This window comes from Paroedura picta, chromosome 12, assembly GCF_049243985.1.
Source record: "Paroedura picta isolate Pp20150507F chromosome 12, Ppicta_v3.0, whole genome shotgun sequence".
Classification (NCBI taxonomy): domain Eukaryota; kingdom Metazoa; phylum Chordata; class Lepidosauria; order Squamata; family Gekkonidae; genus Paroedura; species Paroedura picta.
Genome location: NC_135380.1, coordinates 16,244,482 through 16,262,291, shown reverse-complemented (window position 1 = coordinate 16,262,291; position 17,810 = coordinate 16,244,482). Strand labels below are relative to the sequence as shown.

General features: G+C 51.7%; 1 protein-coding gene across 1 annotated transcript; it reads right to left on the bottom strand.

Moving 5' to 3' along the window:
* Positions 1 to 11,116: 11,116 nt before the first annotated feature.
* On the bottom strand, positions 11,117 to 15,176 carry ZNF703 (zinc finger protein 703). Its single transcript, XM_077305817.1, has 2 exons — positions 14,545 to 15,176; positions 11,117 to 13,783 (listed from the first exon to the last, which is right to left on the bottom strand). Exons 1-2 carry the CDS (start codon positions 14,794 to 14,796, stop codon positions 12,320 to 12,322), a joined length of 1,716 nt encoding a protein of 571 aa, XP_077161932.1. The 5' UTR covers positions 14,797 to 15,176; the 3' UTR covers positions 11,117 to 12,319.
* Positions 15,177 to 17,810: the final 2,634 nt, after the last annotated feature.

Here is a 17,810-nt window from a genome sequence, read left to right as displayed (position 1 = left end):
CAAACGAAGCAGCCTGCTAAATGTTTCACTGAGAAGTTCTCTAGTGCACAGAGAATTATGTCTCCTCCGTTATTCACCATGATAATAAACAGAGAGCTAACTGCTACCCATACATCATCATCACTGTAAATAACAGCTCTTCCAAACAATAATGCCTGGAAATCTGTCTGAAAAGTGCACGTCACCCAGCCCTGCAGACAATCATTGTAACTCAGGCCTGCTCTGTGCATTGTCTTAAGACTAACAGTTTGGGGATGGGGTGTGTTTTTGTGTAGGGGAGATTTTCTTCAGTCCAGCAAAAAGGAAAGCACTGCTTCTGAAGCTCACAAATGGGACATACCAAACAGGGAAAGGCTGTCCAGCGGATTCATGGTCCTATGCACCTGCAGGCTCAAGTTGGGAGTGGAAGTTGTCACTTCAAGCCCTTCCCACTAGACTGGCCGCCAGATGTTCCACAGCCAAGTTGTAATACATGGCCCTCCAATGTACGAATGTATCCATCCACCCATCCATCCATCCATCGCATGAAGCTTGCTGGATGACCTTGAGCCAGTCACAGTTTTCTCAGAACTCTCTCAGCTCCACCTACCTCACAAGGCACCTATTGTGGAGAGGGGAAGATGATTGGAAGCTGCTTTGGGACTTCTTATGGCAGAGAAAGGCAGAGTACAAAAACCTCATCCTCTTCCTTCTGTCAATGTCAATAGGAGTCTTGCTAGGACATCAGACCAGTGACCCGTCTGACCTAGCATCCTGTTGCCCATGCTGGCTAACTTAATGCCTCAAGCAGTGCACTGGGACCAGTGTCTACCCCCAATGTCGCATCTAACATTCAGAGGTACAATGCTTCTGGTTGCGGAGGTTCCATATTCAGGACTAACAGCCATCTTTGGGTCTGTCTTTCATGAATGTGTCTAATCCCTACGAAAAGCATCAAAGTTGAGTGGCCGTCAAGGCAGCCTATGGCAATGAATCCTGCAAGTTCATGATGTGCTTTACCTTTTCTGAATCAACTTACCGTAAACTTCACGGGGTGCCTTCTACTATTTTGGGGAAATGCCTCTTTCTCCATTTATTTGCAATTTAGCAAACATCTGAATTTTAACTGTCGCCTTCTGTCCATCATAGCTGTTAATGGTGGATATGAAATCAGAACACGGGTCTTGTTTCGCTACAAAGTGCTATGCTATATATGAAAATCCATTTGAAAGAGAATCCTTAGGTGTGGGAGAAAAAAGCTCTCAGCAAGGCAGTATAATCATAAATAGGGAAGCATCATTTACAGTTTTATATATGTGTGCATATGTGTGTTTTAATGTTTGATGGCCAACTTGAGGACACTAAGGAGGGAGAAAAGGCTGTGAAACTTGTGTTTGTGGCTTTGCCAAGGACTGAGCGTGAGGTCCGAGGCAGGATCGAAGCAGGCAAGGAAATTGTGGGTCTAGATCCCATCTGCCCGATCCAGTCAGTTTACACCGAAACCCACCAATAGCTTGCAGAAGCAGGAAGGTCCATTGTTTGCTACTGTATATGTTGGGTTTTTTTCAGGAGTTTCTTCATTCAGTTTGTCTCTTGTAACATCATGCTGAGATCACAACAAAGAGCTGATTGAACTCCCACAGGTCCTGGCTTCCCTCGAACCCACGGATTTAACAATAACAATGTCTTCAATATGTAAAAAAAATAATAACAACTGAGTTTCAAAGGTGTGCTTGCCACTTAAGGAGAACATAGAGCTGTCAAGTTTTACCTGGCTAACCAGAGGGAGCTTGAGGTGCAGGGACAACAGGGACACGGGGAATGCTGGTACCAAAATGTCATTTCAAGAACAACTGTGACATCAGATGGCTCTAGGAATCTACAGAAATTCTGTGGCAAAACCATAGAGTTTATGTGGATTCCTAGAGTGACATGGCATTACTTCCAGTCCCTCCCAGAAGTGACATCACGCCATTCATGGTGGTTCCCCCCCAACCACCACCACACAGAGGGCAACAAGTGTTTTGCTGGGAGGGGGGGGGGGGCTGGCAAGCCTGTTTCTACCACTGCCTTGTAAAATGTTGTAACAGCAAGCATGATGAAAGTTGCAGCTGTTTTAAGAGTGTTGTTTTATTGCTACTTTTTAAACCCTTCATGGTGATTTCATGCCTGTTTATTGTATGCAAAAAGCCTTGAGAGTGTAAATAAAAGGAAGAACTTTTCACTCAGGCCCTCTTTTGCTGGCTGCAGGGTGGGATGGGGCAGGACTCAGGGCTCTGCCTCTGTACAACTTACATAGGAGCAAGTGCACAGTCAGTGTGTCTGGAGGCTTAGATCTGGCTCAAATCTGCCTTCTGGGCTTTAGAGCTACCGTCAGTTATTTATTTATTCATTTCATTTGTACCCCACCCCAAAAGCGGCTTGCATCATTCTTCTCTCCTCCGTTTTATCCCTACAACCACCCTGTGAGGTAGATTAGGCTCAGAGCGTTGTAACTGGACCAAGGTCATCTAGTCAAACTGAGGATCTGAACCTGGGTTTTCCAGTGTCTTGTCTGACACTTTGACCCCCTACATTAAATGTATCCATTATCCATAGAGAGCAGCTTTCCTGCCTTACAAAGGTTTCTGGCTCATGAGGGTTAGCAACTTGCTTACTGTTTCCCAACATGACTGTCGAAAGCCTCCAAAACATCCGCGGTCAACCGCTTGTGCTCCACAGATTCCAACATGCCTGTTGTTGTGTCCTGTTGAAGTTCCAGCCTTCGTATCACGATAGTCCAAACCAGCCTCACCCCCCTTCTCCTAGAACCTCTTTCATTTGGTCTTATTTCACTGTTTTTCCACAGGGATCCATCTCCTTTAAATGAAGAAGGAAAACAAAGGAGAAAAGACTAGAGCGGAATCCATCTCCTTGCAGACGATAGACTTTTGATGCTCTGATTCATGAGCTGGGTGGCAGATACCTCCTCTGCAGCCCGGCACCCTTCCTGATGAATTAACTGAGACATTGAGCAAGGATCTCACACCTTGAGAGAACAGCTTGTGGCCTACAGAACCCAACTCATCCTCTTTTCCTAGTCCAAAAGCATAACGTGGCCTTTGTTAAGTTTTCCACTGCGAGGAAGCCAAAGGGGGAAAAAAAGAAAAAAAAAGTTCTCGTCTTTTAAAGCCAGCCCTGCAAAGTAAATAAATAAATAAAAATTTTAAAAAATCTTTGCGTGATTTCTGTTTAAGTAGCAAACAGTTGCCAAGTGTCCCATCCCTTTCCCCCCCACCCCCACGAAACACACACACAAAAAAAAACACAACTGCTGCAATAAATCAATAGGAAAACAGAGGCTGCCAGTTAGACTAAACAAGTGCATTTGTGAAGCTTGCTAACCCTCATTAATCACTCTGACAGCCCTAAAAACACATTTCCCCTTTAATGACTGTATTTGGATAATCAGTGCTTTTTCCTCCTCAGCTAGAGTTTGAGTAACGGACAGCTGGTGTTATTGCAACCATTCATGGGGGAGCGTGGGGACCGGGGTCAGCCTGGAGTCAACCGCTAAAGGTCTTTCACAGTCTTGGGCCTAGAGCGAGGAAACACAGCGTTGTTATGCAATAAGGAGAACAGCAGTTTACTGTCAATAGGAATTGGGACGGGTCCTTTGCTGTGTCCCAGCTCCCACCTGCGTCATTGAACAACTGCCCCCACAGGGCAGAAAGACCACGCGCAGCTGGCTTGGGAAATAAATAAATAAATAACCCCTCGCCTTGAGCCAATTCTTCTGCTTTCAGGCGAACACAAAAACCCCGGAGATTTCCCTCACTAAATGCTGCGAGCAAATTACATGCACGTCACATACATGGAAATGGTAATTCAGAAGCCCAGAGCACCTAAATTAAGCCATATATTACCCAGGACGCCTGGCTATATATATTTTTCTTCTTCTCAGAAAGACAGGAAGAAATCAAATCACGCTGAAAAGTCTCGAGTGTGGGCTGTTAGACAGAATTATTAATAAAGTACATCCCGGAGCTCTTATTAGAAGATGAATTCGGCAGCAACCAAGGCACATGCCTGACAGGGCCTTCTTTAATGCACGGCTCCGCAGCCGATTCAGTTGCAGGTTTCCAAACCATGCTTGGCAGTGCTAAGAAGCACGTTCTCTGCTTTGCGATGCAGGAAATAAGAACTGCAAACTGGAATCTGTCTGGGTGAAACAAGGACTTAAAGGGAGCGAAGCTGTTGCCTCTGGGGTTGAGATTCCAAATTCTAGTCAGGTTAAGCAAAAGCTTTGGTTTAGGCTTGCCGTCCACACAAATGCCCAGGGAGGGCGAGCCCCAAGGGAAAGTCAAGAAAAAGTGTAATGCTACCTCAGAAATATGGTACTTCCCTTCCCAACTTTTCATTGAGAGCAACAAAATGGCCGCCCTACAGAGTCTGTGCTTAAAAACTCCATGTGGCAATCACCTAGAATCATTGAATCCTAGAGTTGGAAGAGATCTCCAGGGTCATCTAGTCCAATGCAGGAACTCACAACTTCCTGCTCACCCACGGTGACCCCAGTTTCATGCCCAAGTTTTCCCTCCACCAAAAATCTCCAAAATCTAACCTAGGCTGGAGGAAATCCATCTATCATCCCACAGTGGTGATCAGCAATTCTCTGGGTATGCGAGGATGGGCCACAAGAGACAAGCACTGGCATATCCCTTCCTGCCCACCCACTCACAAGGTGCCTAACTTCACAAAATCAGGATTTCTGTCAAATGGCTATCTAGCCTCTGCTTAAAAACTTCCAAAGGAGAATCCACATCTCCCGAGGAAGCCTGTTCCACTGAGGAACCGCTCTAATTGTCAGGAACTTCTTCCGGATGTTTAGCTGAAAATTCTTTTGAATTAATTTCAACCCGTTGGTTCTGGTCCGACCCTCTGGGGCAACAGAAACCAAGGGCCTGCCTCCATTCAAGAGGAAGCTGTGTTTCGACATGGCTGCATTTGCATGGAGATAAACACCCAATACACATCCTGTGCCTGCCTCTGGGTGGCAGCATGTACGTAAGCACATTTTTATCCCACCTTTATTTTGAAAGATCATGGCGTGTCCCTCTTCCATGGTTATCCTCACAACAGCCGTGGAAGGTAGATTTTGGGTGAGCCCAGCATAGCACATCCAGGATCATCCAACGAGCTTCACAGTTGAGTGAGGAGGTCTCTGCTGCTGTACACATGAAGTACTACACCACGCAGGCCTAACTTGTTCATTTTGACACCAGACAAGACTGCAGTGATAGAAAGCTTTTTACATGGCTCATCAAATATTTCAAACGTCTACATATCTCATGTCTGAGATGACTGTGTTACCGTGGATGATCGAGAACTGAACTTGATTTAGGCCAGGAATAACTAGGTACGGTTCTAAGAACATCTACTTTACTAATACTTAGGGAGACTGAAGGATATGTCTCCGAGGTGGAGCACACACAGATCCCAAATAAAATAGGGGCGACAGCAATCATATTTGGACCCCACAGCTTATGTTCTGTAACGGGAAGCAACATATAGTGGGCTCTACCATGCTTCGCTCACAACAGCCTTGCAATGTAGGCTGGGAAACAATTATCTGAACCTTGACCTACCTGTTCCAGTTCAGCTCCAACCACGGCTCTCCGTAGACACTGACAGCAAATTCAGGTTTCCCGCTGTGTAACTTGTGAGACAGTTTCAACCCAATACTCAGCCATGCAACCATTGCTTCCCGCCCTCCCCCAGCAATCCCAGCTCTACATGTGAGAAGCGTACTCATTTCATAGACCTTTTTACGTCGCCCTGTTTCATTTCAAGCTGAAGACATCTGCAAACCCTGTGAACTGCTGGCCACAGCCTGTGTGGTCCCAGTGGCAATTATCTTCTTTGCAGCATATGCTCCAAGGAAAATAATTACCCACAGGGAAATGTGCAGACTAAGGCCAGCAATTCACAAGACCTGCAAACCTCTTCAGAATAAAACAACAGAACCACGTTCTCTGTGTCATCTACCCCTTCTTTGCATTTGATTGAATTGCAATAAATATATTGGATGCCTGTCTCTTAGGACTGCCAACGTGCTCTGAGAAAAACATGTGAATAGACAGGTGATACTTTTCATGGAATGTTGGTAAGTAACATCACCTGGTAAATACCATCCCATTGAGCCTCTGTTACATTTTCCTCCAGATCTGTTGGCAACCCTCTCTCTCCCCACCACTTGACAATGGGTAGGTGGATCAGGCCCCCTTTCTAACTGGAAATACAGGATTATATTCTATGCTCATATGCAGCATTTCACTTGGCTAGCTCCCAAAGTGAGCATGATGCACAATGATGCAATAAAGCCAAACCTTCAACTAAAGCTTCTTGTTATTTAGACCATGTAAAGGGCATTTTGAAGTAAAAAAAATAAATTCAGCCCTGATCCCAGCACAAGGGTGCAAAACTTTGTGACCATTTTCAAGAAGTGTCCCCGAAAACAGGACAATCCAGAAGAGCTCCCTATCTTACTGCTCAAGAAAGTCATTGATCATTGTTAAGGGTACTTTGGGGTTGGAACAAATATAGGTGTGATGGGTGAAGAACATGACGGTGTCCGTTTTTGCTATGGGGTGTCCTATCAGGAAGCCAAGGAACAAGAAAATACCCTATCAGGAAGCCAAGCAGCAAGCGTAGCAGATTCAAGTTCCGTGCATTTGTGACAAAATAGGACATGTGTTTTTCACTTGGTGGGGGATGTATTTTGCACAGGCTTCTCCCTGTATGAAAATGACGTCCATGTAGAATAACATCACAAGCGGGGACTAGCTTTAGGCCTGGGTCAATCACTGCAGGATGGGAGGGGGATGGTGGTGGAAGAAGGAACAGTCTTGCTCCAGGCTCCACGCAGAGAATCACATTGAAGAAATTTGTTGCTGACTTGAAAAAACCACTTGCCAGCAGAAAACAAGCAGAGCATGAGGAGGGGAGGTAGAGCATTCCCTCCTCTCTTGGCCTAACCTACCTGGGGAAGGGGGGACTGCTGGGAGGGCAACGGAAGAGGGATGAATGCCATGAGTCCCTTTGAGTCCCCATTGTGGAGAAAAATGGGCCCTAAAAAGTAAATAAACCAGTTCAGGGCCTTGCCACCACATTCTTATAAGGAGCAACAGCAGAGGCACCAGAGAATCACTTATCATCCCTCATTTGCCCTTGCATAACATTTAAAGAGCATGCCTGCTTCGGCACCTCCCCTTGAAAAGCAGACACAGTCCAAATATCGGGGGAAGATGGGCCAGCCCAGTGTCCCCTTCAGGACGTTCTGTTAGAAACCACCCAAGCAGACGCCTGTTAAAGAAAAATATTCTGGATATTATTTCCAGCTTGGGGCGGGACACAACTGACCAGTTATTTTTATTGCTTGATGGTGTGCAAAACACAAAGCAAACAGAAATGATGCAATGGCAGAGATCACTTCTAGGCACTGAAGTCTTGACATCGAGGCCAACCAAGCAGAAAGTACACACAAAGGATCACACAGTCTTTTCCCGACAACTGGACGGCCCAGTCCTGGGCCAATTTACTCTGAAGTAGAGTGTGCCTAGAGCTGCCTCCTGGATTTTGCCCTACAAATTGGCATATTGCATGCAAAGCTGATAGAGCCAGGGATGTACCCACAATTTATGGTACCCGTCCCAAAACGTTTTGTGGAATTGTAATTCAAAAAAGTACACAAAAAAGTTGAGTGTTTGAGCAAATCTTTCCCTGTTTGCAAGCAGATTCCTTTGTTAGCTTGTTCAGCCAGCTCCACACCCACAATGCTTGCCCACAACAGAAGGTTACAGTTTCAGTCTTCTAGGAAATGCCTCTCCGAACTTTCTACTTACATGATCAATTGTTCAAATGGCTTTTGGTCTATATAATCTCAAAACCTTATAAAGAAAGGCAAGATAGCCGCTAACCTGCAATCTGCCTACGGCTCTCAAACTGATGGGAGGTCGAAAAAGATACAACCGCTCTCAATGTGTTGTGACCACACCCAATGACACCATCCTCCTTGCATACACACAAAATCCCATCAATTTGTAGGCAGAGTACACTAGTTCCTCTTGAATTGTCAGGGAAAGTTCTTATGAATGGAAAAGGGCCTTGGGATTCTGTGGCCAGAGAGAGGCTGGGACCTGTCATGAACCCAAAATCAAGGGAAACAAAAGGGGTGGCAGGCAAAAAAAACCCCCATCTAATTCATGCAGTCCTTCCCCAAAGGCAGCTTAAAGGATCCCTGGGCTTGGCCCCTCACTGTTGACTCCACTGGCCCTCGGCATATATTACGCGGCTGGTGAATTGTAGTTGAAATGGTGATGCCCTGGATGCCTTTTGGCATGATTGCAAGAGGGGATTCCCAACCAGGTTTTGCCACTGTGGTTAGAACTGGGCCACATGTAAGAGCTGCCCGACAAAAGGAACTTCCTGTGGGGGTTTGGTTTGCCTTCCTGATCCTACCTCCATCACGGACATAGCAAAGAGTTTTGGGGTACTGAGCGACTCCGTCTGCCTTGGTTAGGGCTGCCAAAGTCCAGGGGGGGGGGCTTGGAGCACTCCCAGAATTACGGCTGATCTCTGGACGACTGAGAACAGCTCCTCTGGGGAACATGGCTGCTTCAGAGGGAGGATGTGAGGGCATGATACCATTCCATCCTTAAACCCAGACATCCCTGTTGTTCCACCCCCCCTCCCCAAATCTCCAGAGTTGGCAACCGTCCCCCCATCTCCGATTCTCCCACCTATCAAAGGCATCCTGCCTCTCAGGCCTATTGCGAAGGCAAGTAAAAGAATGCAGGTCACATATAGAACAGCTATATATATTTGAAACTATAAGGAACGCCTAGGAGCACCCTTCCCATAACTCCTCAGATAGATCGGACTTGGGAACGGAAAGGATGCTGACTGCTGTTCTGCGATAGTTGTATTTTATTCCTGGATTTCAACTTGTACGCCGCCCTGAGATGACCATGCTGAGAAGGGCAGTTCTATAAATTTAGTAAATCCAATCAAATGTCGGCGTGAGGCTTCATTGCAGAGGAGACACGGTGTGCCAGTCCTGCCAGGCTAAGGTTCCACACAACCAAAGACCCGGTGGCCATCTTTTTAGGGCATTAAACACTGCGGAAGAGAACATCATGCGCTCCCAACATTTTTCTTCTCTGGGATTTTCTACATGCTGTTTTAAAAGGGGACCCGGGCTCCTTCTCAGACCAAGAACCTGGCTAAATCATTTTTATGTCTTTCCAGAAACTAGGAGGCTCTGTGCCTGATAGATCAGTCTGGAGAAGAAAGCACAATCTGGTGGCAAGGACTCAAGATTCTGAAAAAACATCCAGGCGGTAAGAAAACTAGCTGTGACCTCCTACGACCCTTGTACTGAATTCAGCCCCTCTCTGGGGCAAGTGGCCGTCTGGACTCTTTGCTGAGGCTACCCTGTCTAGAATGGACCTCTAGCTGCCAGCTAGCCAAGCAGAAGGCATCTTGGGGAAAAGGCATCAGCTACAGCTTTCTTGAAGTTCACTGGAAGAGGACCTTGTTGAGCCAATTCTATGCACTGATTTGGTTGATAGAAACCCAAGAGCCCAGTTCAGGTCCCTGAAGATACAGCACCAGTGCCCTGAGGAATACCCACAAAGGGATAACACAGGTGGGTGTCCTAACTAAACCCATAGCACCTGGCATAGCAAGGCGTTGCAGAGAATGGTGTGGGGGCAGGTTACTCATGGTTTCTGTACCTCCACATCTCATCATCCTGTCTTGTTCCAGTAAGTATCTTTAAACCCCCTTGAAAGTGGGGCTGGATACCCCTTCCGTTCACTAAGCCGGTCTGATTGCCCATCTATGAACACTATATGGGGGGCAGAGCACGAGCCTTTTATGCGCTTTGCCCATGCCATGCTAGATCAAGCCCAAGCATTTAAAATGCAGGGTATACAAGGCCGACATTTTTCAGAGGCTAACAAAATACACACCACGCTGAAAAGCGTCATTGCCAAGAAGAAGAGCTAACTAAACTTTACTCTGGTAAATCTAGCTGCAAATCCACAGTAACTGGAGACAACCTAGCAGCACAACCAAGTCACAAACCTTGCCAAAGTGGGCCGTGCACACTTCAGAGAACTCAAAACTATCCCCCTTTCCCCGCCCCTCAGCAGGAGCTCACATACAAACACCATCACAGAGAGCCACAGATCTGGAACCGACTGTCTGGAGACACTGGGACATGTGGCTTCAGCCAGCCTTTTGCATTTGCAGGAAATTCCCCAAATTGCTGGCTTTGTAGTGTGGCACAGTGTTTTTTTTTAAAAAAAGGTAACTCAAATAATATGGGGGAAAGTCATCTAACTGCTGACTGTGTTTGTCCTTCAGTAGGTGTACAAAGAACTCTGTACAAGGTGTAAGTAACCACCAGGCAAAAGGTGCGTTAGGTATATACTTGTGCAATGTGCGTATGCAGCACTGCTTCTGTCCTCCACTAGATGGGGTTGTAGGCTTTCAATGCCCAAGCCAATTGTACCTCTCTTTGCTGAAGTAGCACTGCCTCTCTGGGTTAGTCATTTTCCTGTACTGAGAACAACTCCTCACCTTAAGAAACAGAGTTAATACAAGAACTTGGAGGAAAGGGAGACCCAAGCCATGTACATACACACAGCAAGAAGAGGGCAGCTATTCTTCGGACCACTGGGAAAGTGTTACCATTTTTCACTATTCCCCCCAACAAAACCCCTTCCCCGTGCAACTAGAAAGCTAGTATTGTAAGGGAGAGGAGTTCTAGTCCAGGCCTTTGCCTATTTCACTGGTTTCCAATTTGCAAGGAGGCTTGCAGCTTCAAAATGCAACTTTTTGCTTGTGGTCTGAAATGGCAGTTCTATTCTTTCCCTGCGGCACTGTTCATGTTTCTGCAAGGTTCTCCCAGACCTAAATGTACTCCCCCCCAAAAAAAACATAATTATTACAGTTATTTCAACTGATGACACCTTAGAGACTTGCTGACACTCAATCCCCTTTTGAGGGGCTCCATTCTGTATGTACAAGGCGTACAACGCACAAGTGGGGAACAGGGGAGAATGTAAGACAGCACGCACTGCAGAGTGGATATAGCCAAGTATTCATTTATTAACAAAATAAGACTTACCAGAACGGAGCTGTATTCACCCAAAACGATCCACAGCCTTCCGCGTTGCGATAGACTGGGGATGGGGGGGGGGGGCAGGCTCCGCACCCTAATGACTGTTCCATTCCTATAGGTCAAAAGTAGTTGGGGGTGGGGGGCATTAGGGAGGGTTTGTATGTGGGGTTTTTTTTTTTGGTATGTAGATTTGAGCCTCTAGAGGAGGGTACAATGAACCCCCCAATTTAGCTGGACTTGTTTATATAATCCAGCTTTTGTACTATGTTGAGCAAAGTTCTTCCGAGTTCTCCATTTGGCGCTTGCGAAAAAATTGCTCTATTCCAGTCATTCGAGGATGTCGATTTCACTTAAATCCAGGTCTTTTGTGGGAGGGGGACTGCAAGAGATGCCCCCCCCCCCCGTGGCAGACTCTTTGCTTCCCACTCTTCCGGGGCCTCTCTCTGTAACAGCAACGCTCCAAGCACCGCTGGCTTTGCAGGCCAGTCCTGTCTAGATGGGAGTATCCGCCGGTTCTCCTAGGGAAGGAGCCTAACTTATCAAGAGCAGTAGTCCCAGCCAAGCTGGTGGCAAAGCTCAGCTCTTCCCTCGCCTCCCCCAAGAGATGGCACCGGGCAGGCAGGGATGCCAACCCGAAGAGATGCCCTTCGGATCCCGCAAGCCGAAAAAAGCCAGACACCTCTAGCCGATCTCCCGCCACCCCTTCCTCCAAACACAATACACAAAAGGGAGGGGACGGGGCAAATATTACATTTCCGGTAACTGTACAAAAGGAAGAAGAACCAATTTTTTTTTTAATTAAAAAAAAAGAGAAAACAAAGCGAGGGGAAAGGAGAAGAAACGTTGGCGGTTGCTGCTGTTGAGAATCATGCAAAAGGACACCAGGGCGGGAGCATCTGGACAAAATTAAAAGGGGGATTGAAAAAGAAACAGAAGACGAGCCCCCAAATGCCTGCAAAAGGAAAGGGATTCTTTTTTTTTTGTTGTTGTTGCTGTTGTCGCTGTTGTCGGGGGTGTGGGGGGGGACACAGACTTTTTGCATACCATTGATTCATTGGTGTATTAATGCACTTATATTCCCAGCTTTAAGCTAACATACAGTCAATAAATACAGAGTCCAGGGCAAGGGGCAAGAGAGGTCACGAGGCGGGGCCGGGGGATGCACCGTAGTTACTGATATCCAAGTGCGGAAGCTGAAGTCAGTCTTTGGCCATAGAGGGCATACGGAGAATAGTAAGGTCCGGCCGCCGGCAAGGAGGGCACCGGCAACGCCCCGGCGGCGGGCAAGTGGCTCTTGCCATAGGGGTGGTATCTGTTGAGTCCCAAAGTGTGTGGGCTCCTCAAAGAGAGGGATCCGGGCAGGGAGCTGGGGCTCCCGGGGGCCGTGGGCGGGAGGTGGAGGTGGCAGGAGGCCGCGGAGCTCAGCCCGGAGGCCGGGTAGCCGGCCAGAAGTTTCTCCGCCCCGGGCAGGGTGGTGTGGGTCCGCAAGTGGGCCAGGAGTTCCTCCGAGGTGCCAAACCTCTTGTCGCAGGGTCCGCTGGCCGACACCCAGTTGCAAATGTGGGGCAGGGCGTCGTTCTGCAGCATGAAGCCGTAGGTGTAGAGCGGGTGGCCTGGCAGGCTGGGTGTGGCGCTGGAGAGGGTGGTGTGCAGCGGGTGGGTGGGGTACACCAAAGGGTATCCGCTTTTCAGGCTGCCGGGGTCGTGGACGCAGCTGGAGCAGTTGCTGGTGCCCAAGTGGGAGGCGCTGTGGTAGCTGAGGCAATAGGGGTCGCGGCATAATCCTTGCATGAAGGAGGGGGGCGAGGCCCCCGTCAGCGGGCTGGAGCTGGGGGGCTTCCCGGGCAGCCCCAGGGCCCCCGGCAGCTGGCTGCTCACCAGGCCGGCCTTGGTAGGATCCAGGCTGGGCACGAACTGCGACGGGTAGCCGGCGTAGGCCCCGACGATGGATCCGTGGTAGCCGATGCTGGACGGGGGCAGCGGGAAGACCGAGTGGCCCGGCTTGTAGGGCGACACCGGGGCCACGTGGCCCGAGGCGGCCAGGGCCGGCGGCTCCGATTTGCGGCCCGAAGAGGCCTCGCCGTGCGCACCGCCCTCCGCGCTCCCTGCGCCGCCGCCCGCTCGGCCGCCCCCGGCCCCTGGCGCGCCGTCGGGGCTGCCCTTGGCGCCCTCCAGCTCCTTCTTGTCGTCGGCGCCTTTGCACTCGGGCTGCTGCGGGGAGCTGCCCCGCGAGCCGCCCGGGGACGAGGCGCTGGAGGAGGACGAGGCGGGCGCGGGCGCTCCGTGCGGCGGCGGGAAAGGCGGGCAGGCGGCGCTGGGCACGCGGAAGCCCGTCTTCTCGGAGCCCGGGCCGGGCGGGCCCCCGCCGCCGCCCTCCTTGCGCGGGTCGCCGCTGCCCCCGCCGCCCCCGCCGCCGCCTTTGGAGTAGGGCTTGAAGCTGGACTTGTCGTCACCGGGGGGCTCGCCCAGCTGCTTGAGGGCGCCGGAGGCGGCGCGGCCGCCCGAGTCCTTCTCCGAGCCGGGGAGGCCGGCGGAAGCGGCCGAGTTCAGCTTGGAGGCGGGCGGCGGGTCCGGCTTGCCGATCTGCGAGCAGGTCTGCGCCAGGAGCGCCAGCGGGCTCTTCTTGGCATCCAGCTGGGAGGCGACCGGGAGGGGGGGGGGAGAAAATGGAGGCAGGTAAGGCAAAGCGGGGGGGGGGAGTCGCTGCGACCGCCCCCTCCGCGGAAAGCCCCCCCTCCGCCCGAGCCCCCGCCAAACCCAACTCGGAAAGCCCCCCGAGAGCGCCCCGCGGCTCGCTCGCCCCGCAAACGCCGCCGGGCCACTTCCCCTGGGCGGCCGCCCCCTCGGGGCTCCCGGCTCGAAGCGCCTCGTCCCTGCTGCGCACCGAGCAAAACCCGACTCTCTTTCTCTTTCTCGCGCGCCCTCCCCGCTCTGTTGACAGGAGGCTCCTGCGCGGCCACCGGAGCTCGGGGAGGGCGTCGGGCAGCGCGAGACTCTCGCCTCGGAAAGTTGCATCCGCCGAGTCCAAAGACTTAACCCCCCCCCAAAAAAACCCACCCTCCTTTTAAAAGGGGGGATTCAAAGCGCACCCCCGATAGAGACTTCCGACGGAGGGAGGGAGGAGGCGAGTGGGACGAGAGGAGGGGTCTCCGCCAATGCAAGGAGCCGAAGGCAGGGAGCGAAGCAGGCGGACTTTTTCGGCCCAGCCCGGGGAGAAGACAGTCCCAGGGCGGGGTCCCCGAAACCGCCGCGGGACTGGAGGGGAAAGAGGCGCGGGGAGCCAGCAGGGGTGCGGACCCCCCTCCCTTCCCCTCTCCTCCCTCCCTCCCTCCCTCCCTCCCTCGCGCGCGGCCCGGGGTTCCGACGGGCGGCTGGGCTGGGGAGCGTCCACTGACCTCGATGGGGCTGACGGGCGTGGAGGAGAGGGGCTGCAGGTATTCCGGGTGCAGGAGGTGTCCGCTGTGGGCGCTCAGCATCTTCAGGACCCGGATGGGGAGCCGGTTCGCCTGGCGCAGCGGGTCGTCCGGGGGCAGGTGCGAGAGCGCCGGGCAAGCGGCTCCCGGCGACGGGGCTGCCGGAGGGGTGCGCTGGCCTCCGCTGCTGCTGGGCGATGTCCTTGCGTTAGATCCGGCGGGCGCACCGCTCATTTGGGGGAGCGAGCCGGGCAGGGCGGGGGTGGGGTGGGGGAGGGGGGAGAGGGAGGCGTCGCGAGCTCCGCGGCGCAGGAACCCGGGCGGCCCGGCGGATAGGCAGGCGGGCGGGCGGGCAGAGGCGTCGTGGCGGCCAGGCGGACGGGAGGGGAAAAAGCCTTCCCGTTCCCGGAGCCACACGTCAAATAGCGCCGAGCTGCAGCACACTTCAAAGGCACCGGCCCTGCCCACCAATCGGGGACGCGCCAAGGGCCTCGGGGCGGGGCCGCCGGCCGGTGGGGGGAGCCAAGGCGGGGAGGGAGAGGAGCGCTTAAAGGGGCCCTGCGCCTCTCCGCGGACAGCGGCGCAGGAGGAGACGCGCTGCCAAAGCGCGCTTCTTCGGCGCCCCCGCCCTCCCCACCGCGCAGAAATGGGCCAGGCCGGCTTCGCTCCCACTCCCAGGAGGGACAGTTGGGACGGGGGACGGGCAAAACCTTTGCCGGCCCCGTCCAATCACCGGGGTAGGGGGGATCATCCCTGCTCCTGCCGGCCCCTCTCCTGCCTTGCCAGAGGCGAGGGGGCGCGGCCCGATCCTTCTCCCCCCCCCCCCAGGAAGTCCTGCCGGCCGCGAGGAAGCCACGCCCTGAGCCGGGATATCGGTGCGGCAAAGCGGCCCGGCCGGCTCGCTAGACAGAAACTCGCTAGGTGGCCTCGGAGGCGCTCGCCGGCCGCCCTGCGCCCCGCCCCGAAAGCAGCCTCCCGCGCCCCGCCGGCATCGCTCGGGCTGCTGCAACCCGGAGGCAGCTGAGCGGGTTCGCCGGGGCGACTTGGAGCCACCCCAAAGCCGTCCGGCGGCCATGAGGCCCTTGATGTCCCTCTACCCAAAACTCTTGTCTGACAACCACCCCAACTTATGTTTTGGAAGGGCTCGACAAGCCATTCTCAAAGTGGGGGCATGTCGGGGGGGGGCTTCACAGGTTTGAAGGGGGCCACAGACTGAAAAATGTGCAAAGGGAAGCTCGGAGGGCCTACCAAAGCGACTGGGGCCCAGTGGCCCTCGAACTTACTGGGGCTGTTGCCCCAGAGGCTCCCTGGTAGGCAGGACCCACCAAAGCCAAGCTCCAGCAGCTCCGCTGGGCCATTCTGCCCACATAGGATAATGCACTTTCAGTGTGCTTTGGCAGCTAGATTTTCCTATGCGGAATGGGAAAATCTACTTCTAAAGTGCATTGAAAGTGCATTATCTTGTGTGCAGAATAGGCCCTGGTCTCTGAGCCTTCAGCAGCAAACCTGTCAGCTCCCCAGTTGCTGGGTTGTGCTGAGCTGCTGGAGGCGAAGAGGGAGCCGGTGGTTCATCTTCAGCGCTGCTGGGTGGCTCTGAGCTGAGTGGCCCTACAGTGCAGGGTCGCTGCTTGTCTTTTCTCTGGGCCAAGCAAATGCACCAAGCAGACAACTAGATGCCCCTGGAAGCGGGACGCAGAAGCTGAGGCCTTCCCTTGTTGTTGACCCTTGACATTTTGACGTCAACGGACTTTTAAAAAATGTAACTCTGCTTAGGATGGTGCTGCCAGAGACTGCCTGCCTCTGAACTCAAGTCATGTCTGTGATGGGCAAGCGGTTGGCTCATTCTTGGATAATTAAAGCCATGGCATGGCGGCCACATGAGCCTCTTGTGGCGCAGAGTGGTAAGGCAGCGATATGCTGTCTGGAGCTGTCTGCCCATGAGGTTGGGGGTTCGATCCCAGCAGCCGGCTCAAGGTTGACTCAGCCTTCCATCCTTCCGAGGTCGGTAAAATGAGTACCCAGCTTGCTGGGGGGTAAACGGTAATGACTGGGGAAGGCACTGGCAAACCACCCCGTATTGAGTCTGCCATGAAAACGCTAGAGGGCGTCACCCCAAGGGTCAGACATGACTCGGTGCTTGCACAGGGGATACCTTTACCTTTACCTTTATGGCGGCCACACGGACACAAGGGAGGCGTTTCACTGCCTACTTGGAGGATGACTTGGATACGCAGAAGATATGACTTTATAAGTTGACCATGGGGGAAAAGTTACCCCTTTCTTGAAAACAGAGACTGATAAAGAGGGAATATACTCAAAGCGCATGCAAAGTAGACAGCAGATGAATGTTGGTAGAATGGAGATGGGGAAAAATCCACTCAAGAAGTTCAGGATGGACATGATCCCTCCACCCATTTTAGTATTACAAAAACCATCAGTTGGGCCAAGGGCTAATGATAGGTCCCAGATCACCCGGTGTACCATAGAACAGGGGTAGTCAACCTGTGGTCCTCCAGATGTTCATGGACTGCAATTCCCATGAGCCCCTGCCAGCAAATGCTAACAGCCCAATAATAGTCACACCACACTGCCTTGTGTCTTATTTCTTTTTCAGAAATGCAACATAAGGCCACTTGGGAGCCACATCAGCAGATGGAGAACTGGGGATCAGAATGCGTCCTCCCTCATCCCAACCTTTTGTGTCAAGTTGGTGTAAAAAAATATAGTACCGTAACTAGGACTGTCAACAGCTTTCTGTTGTTCTTTCACAACTTGTGGTTTTTCCTTGTCATAGCTGTTTCTATGGCACAAGTACCATAAAACACTATGACAGTTCCTTTGATTAAGAGAACAATGCTAAAGAGGTCTACTCAGAATCTTACTCAGTTTAATTTCAGCGGGGTATGCTCTCCAAAAAACTATATTCCATGGAATCACAACCAGCTAGGCCTAGCTTTAGGCTTCAGGCTGATGTTGAAAGTGTGCATGTGTGGGCAAGAAAAATATGTTATTGGTCATTGTGGAAGGCCCAAGTTTGTAGGAGTCATAAGATGGAATAGCAGAGATGTTACAAAAACCCAGATTGTTCAGGTACCTAAAAAGGTCTCTGGTTGCTCCAAAACTCCTAAACCAAGTTACGCATTTCTATCAAGATTGAAGCCAATGGGTTTGTGCTGTCAAAAAGCAGAGGTGATTCAGATGGATCTCTAGCGTTAATTGGAACCTTGGAAAGCAGAGAATGGAAGTGG

Excerpts from the sequence above, each read along its gene's own strand:
- ZNF703 (XM_077305817.1), bottom strand. The coding sequence starts at position 14,796 with ATGAGCGGTGCGCCCGCCGGATCTAACGCAAGGACATCGCCCAGCAGC. Across the intron at positions 13,784-14,544 it reads CGCCCGTCAGCCCCATCGAG|CTGGATGCCAAGAAGAGCCC; the intron begins GTCAGTGGACGC and ends GTCGCCTCCCAG.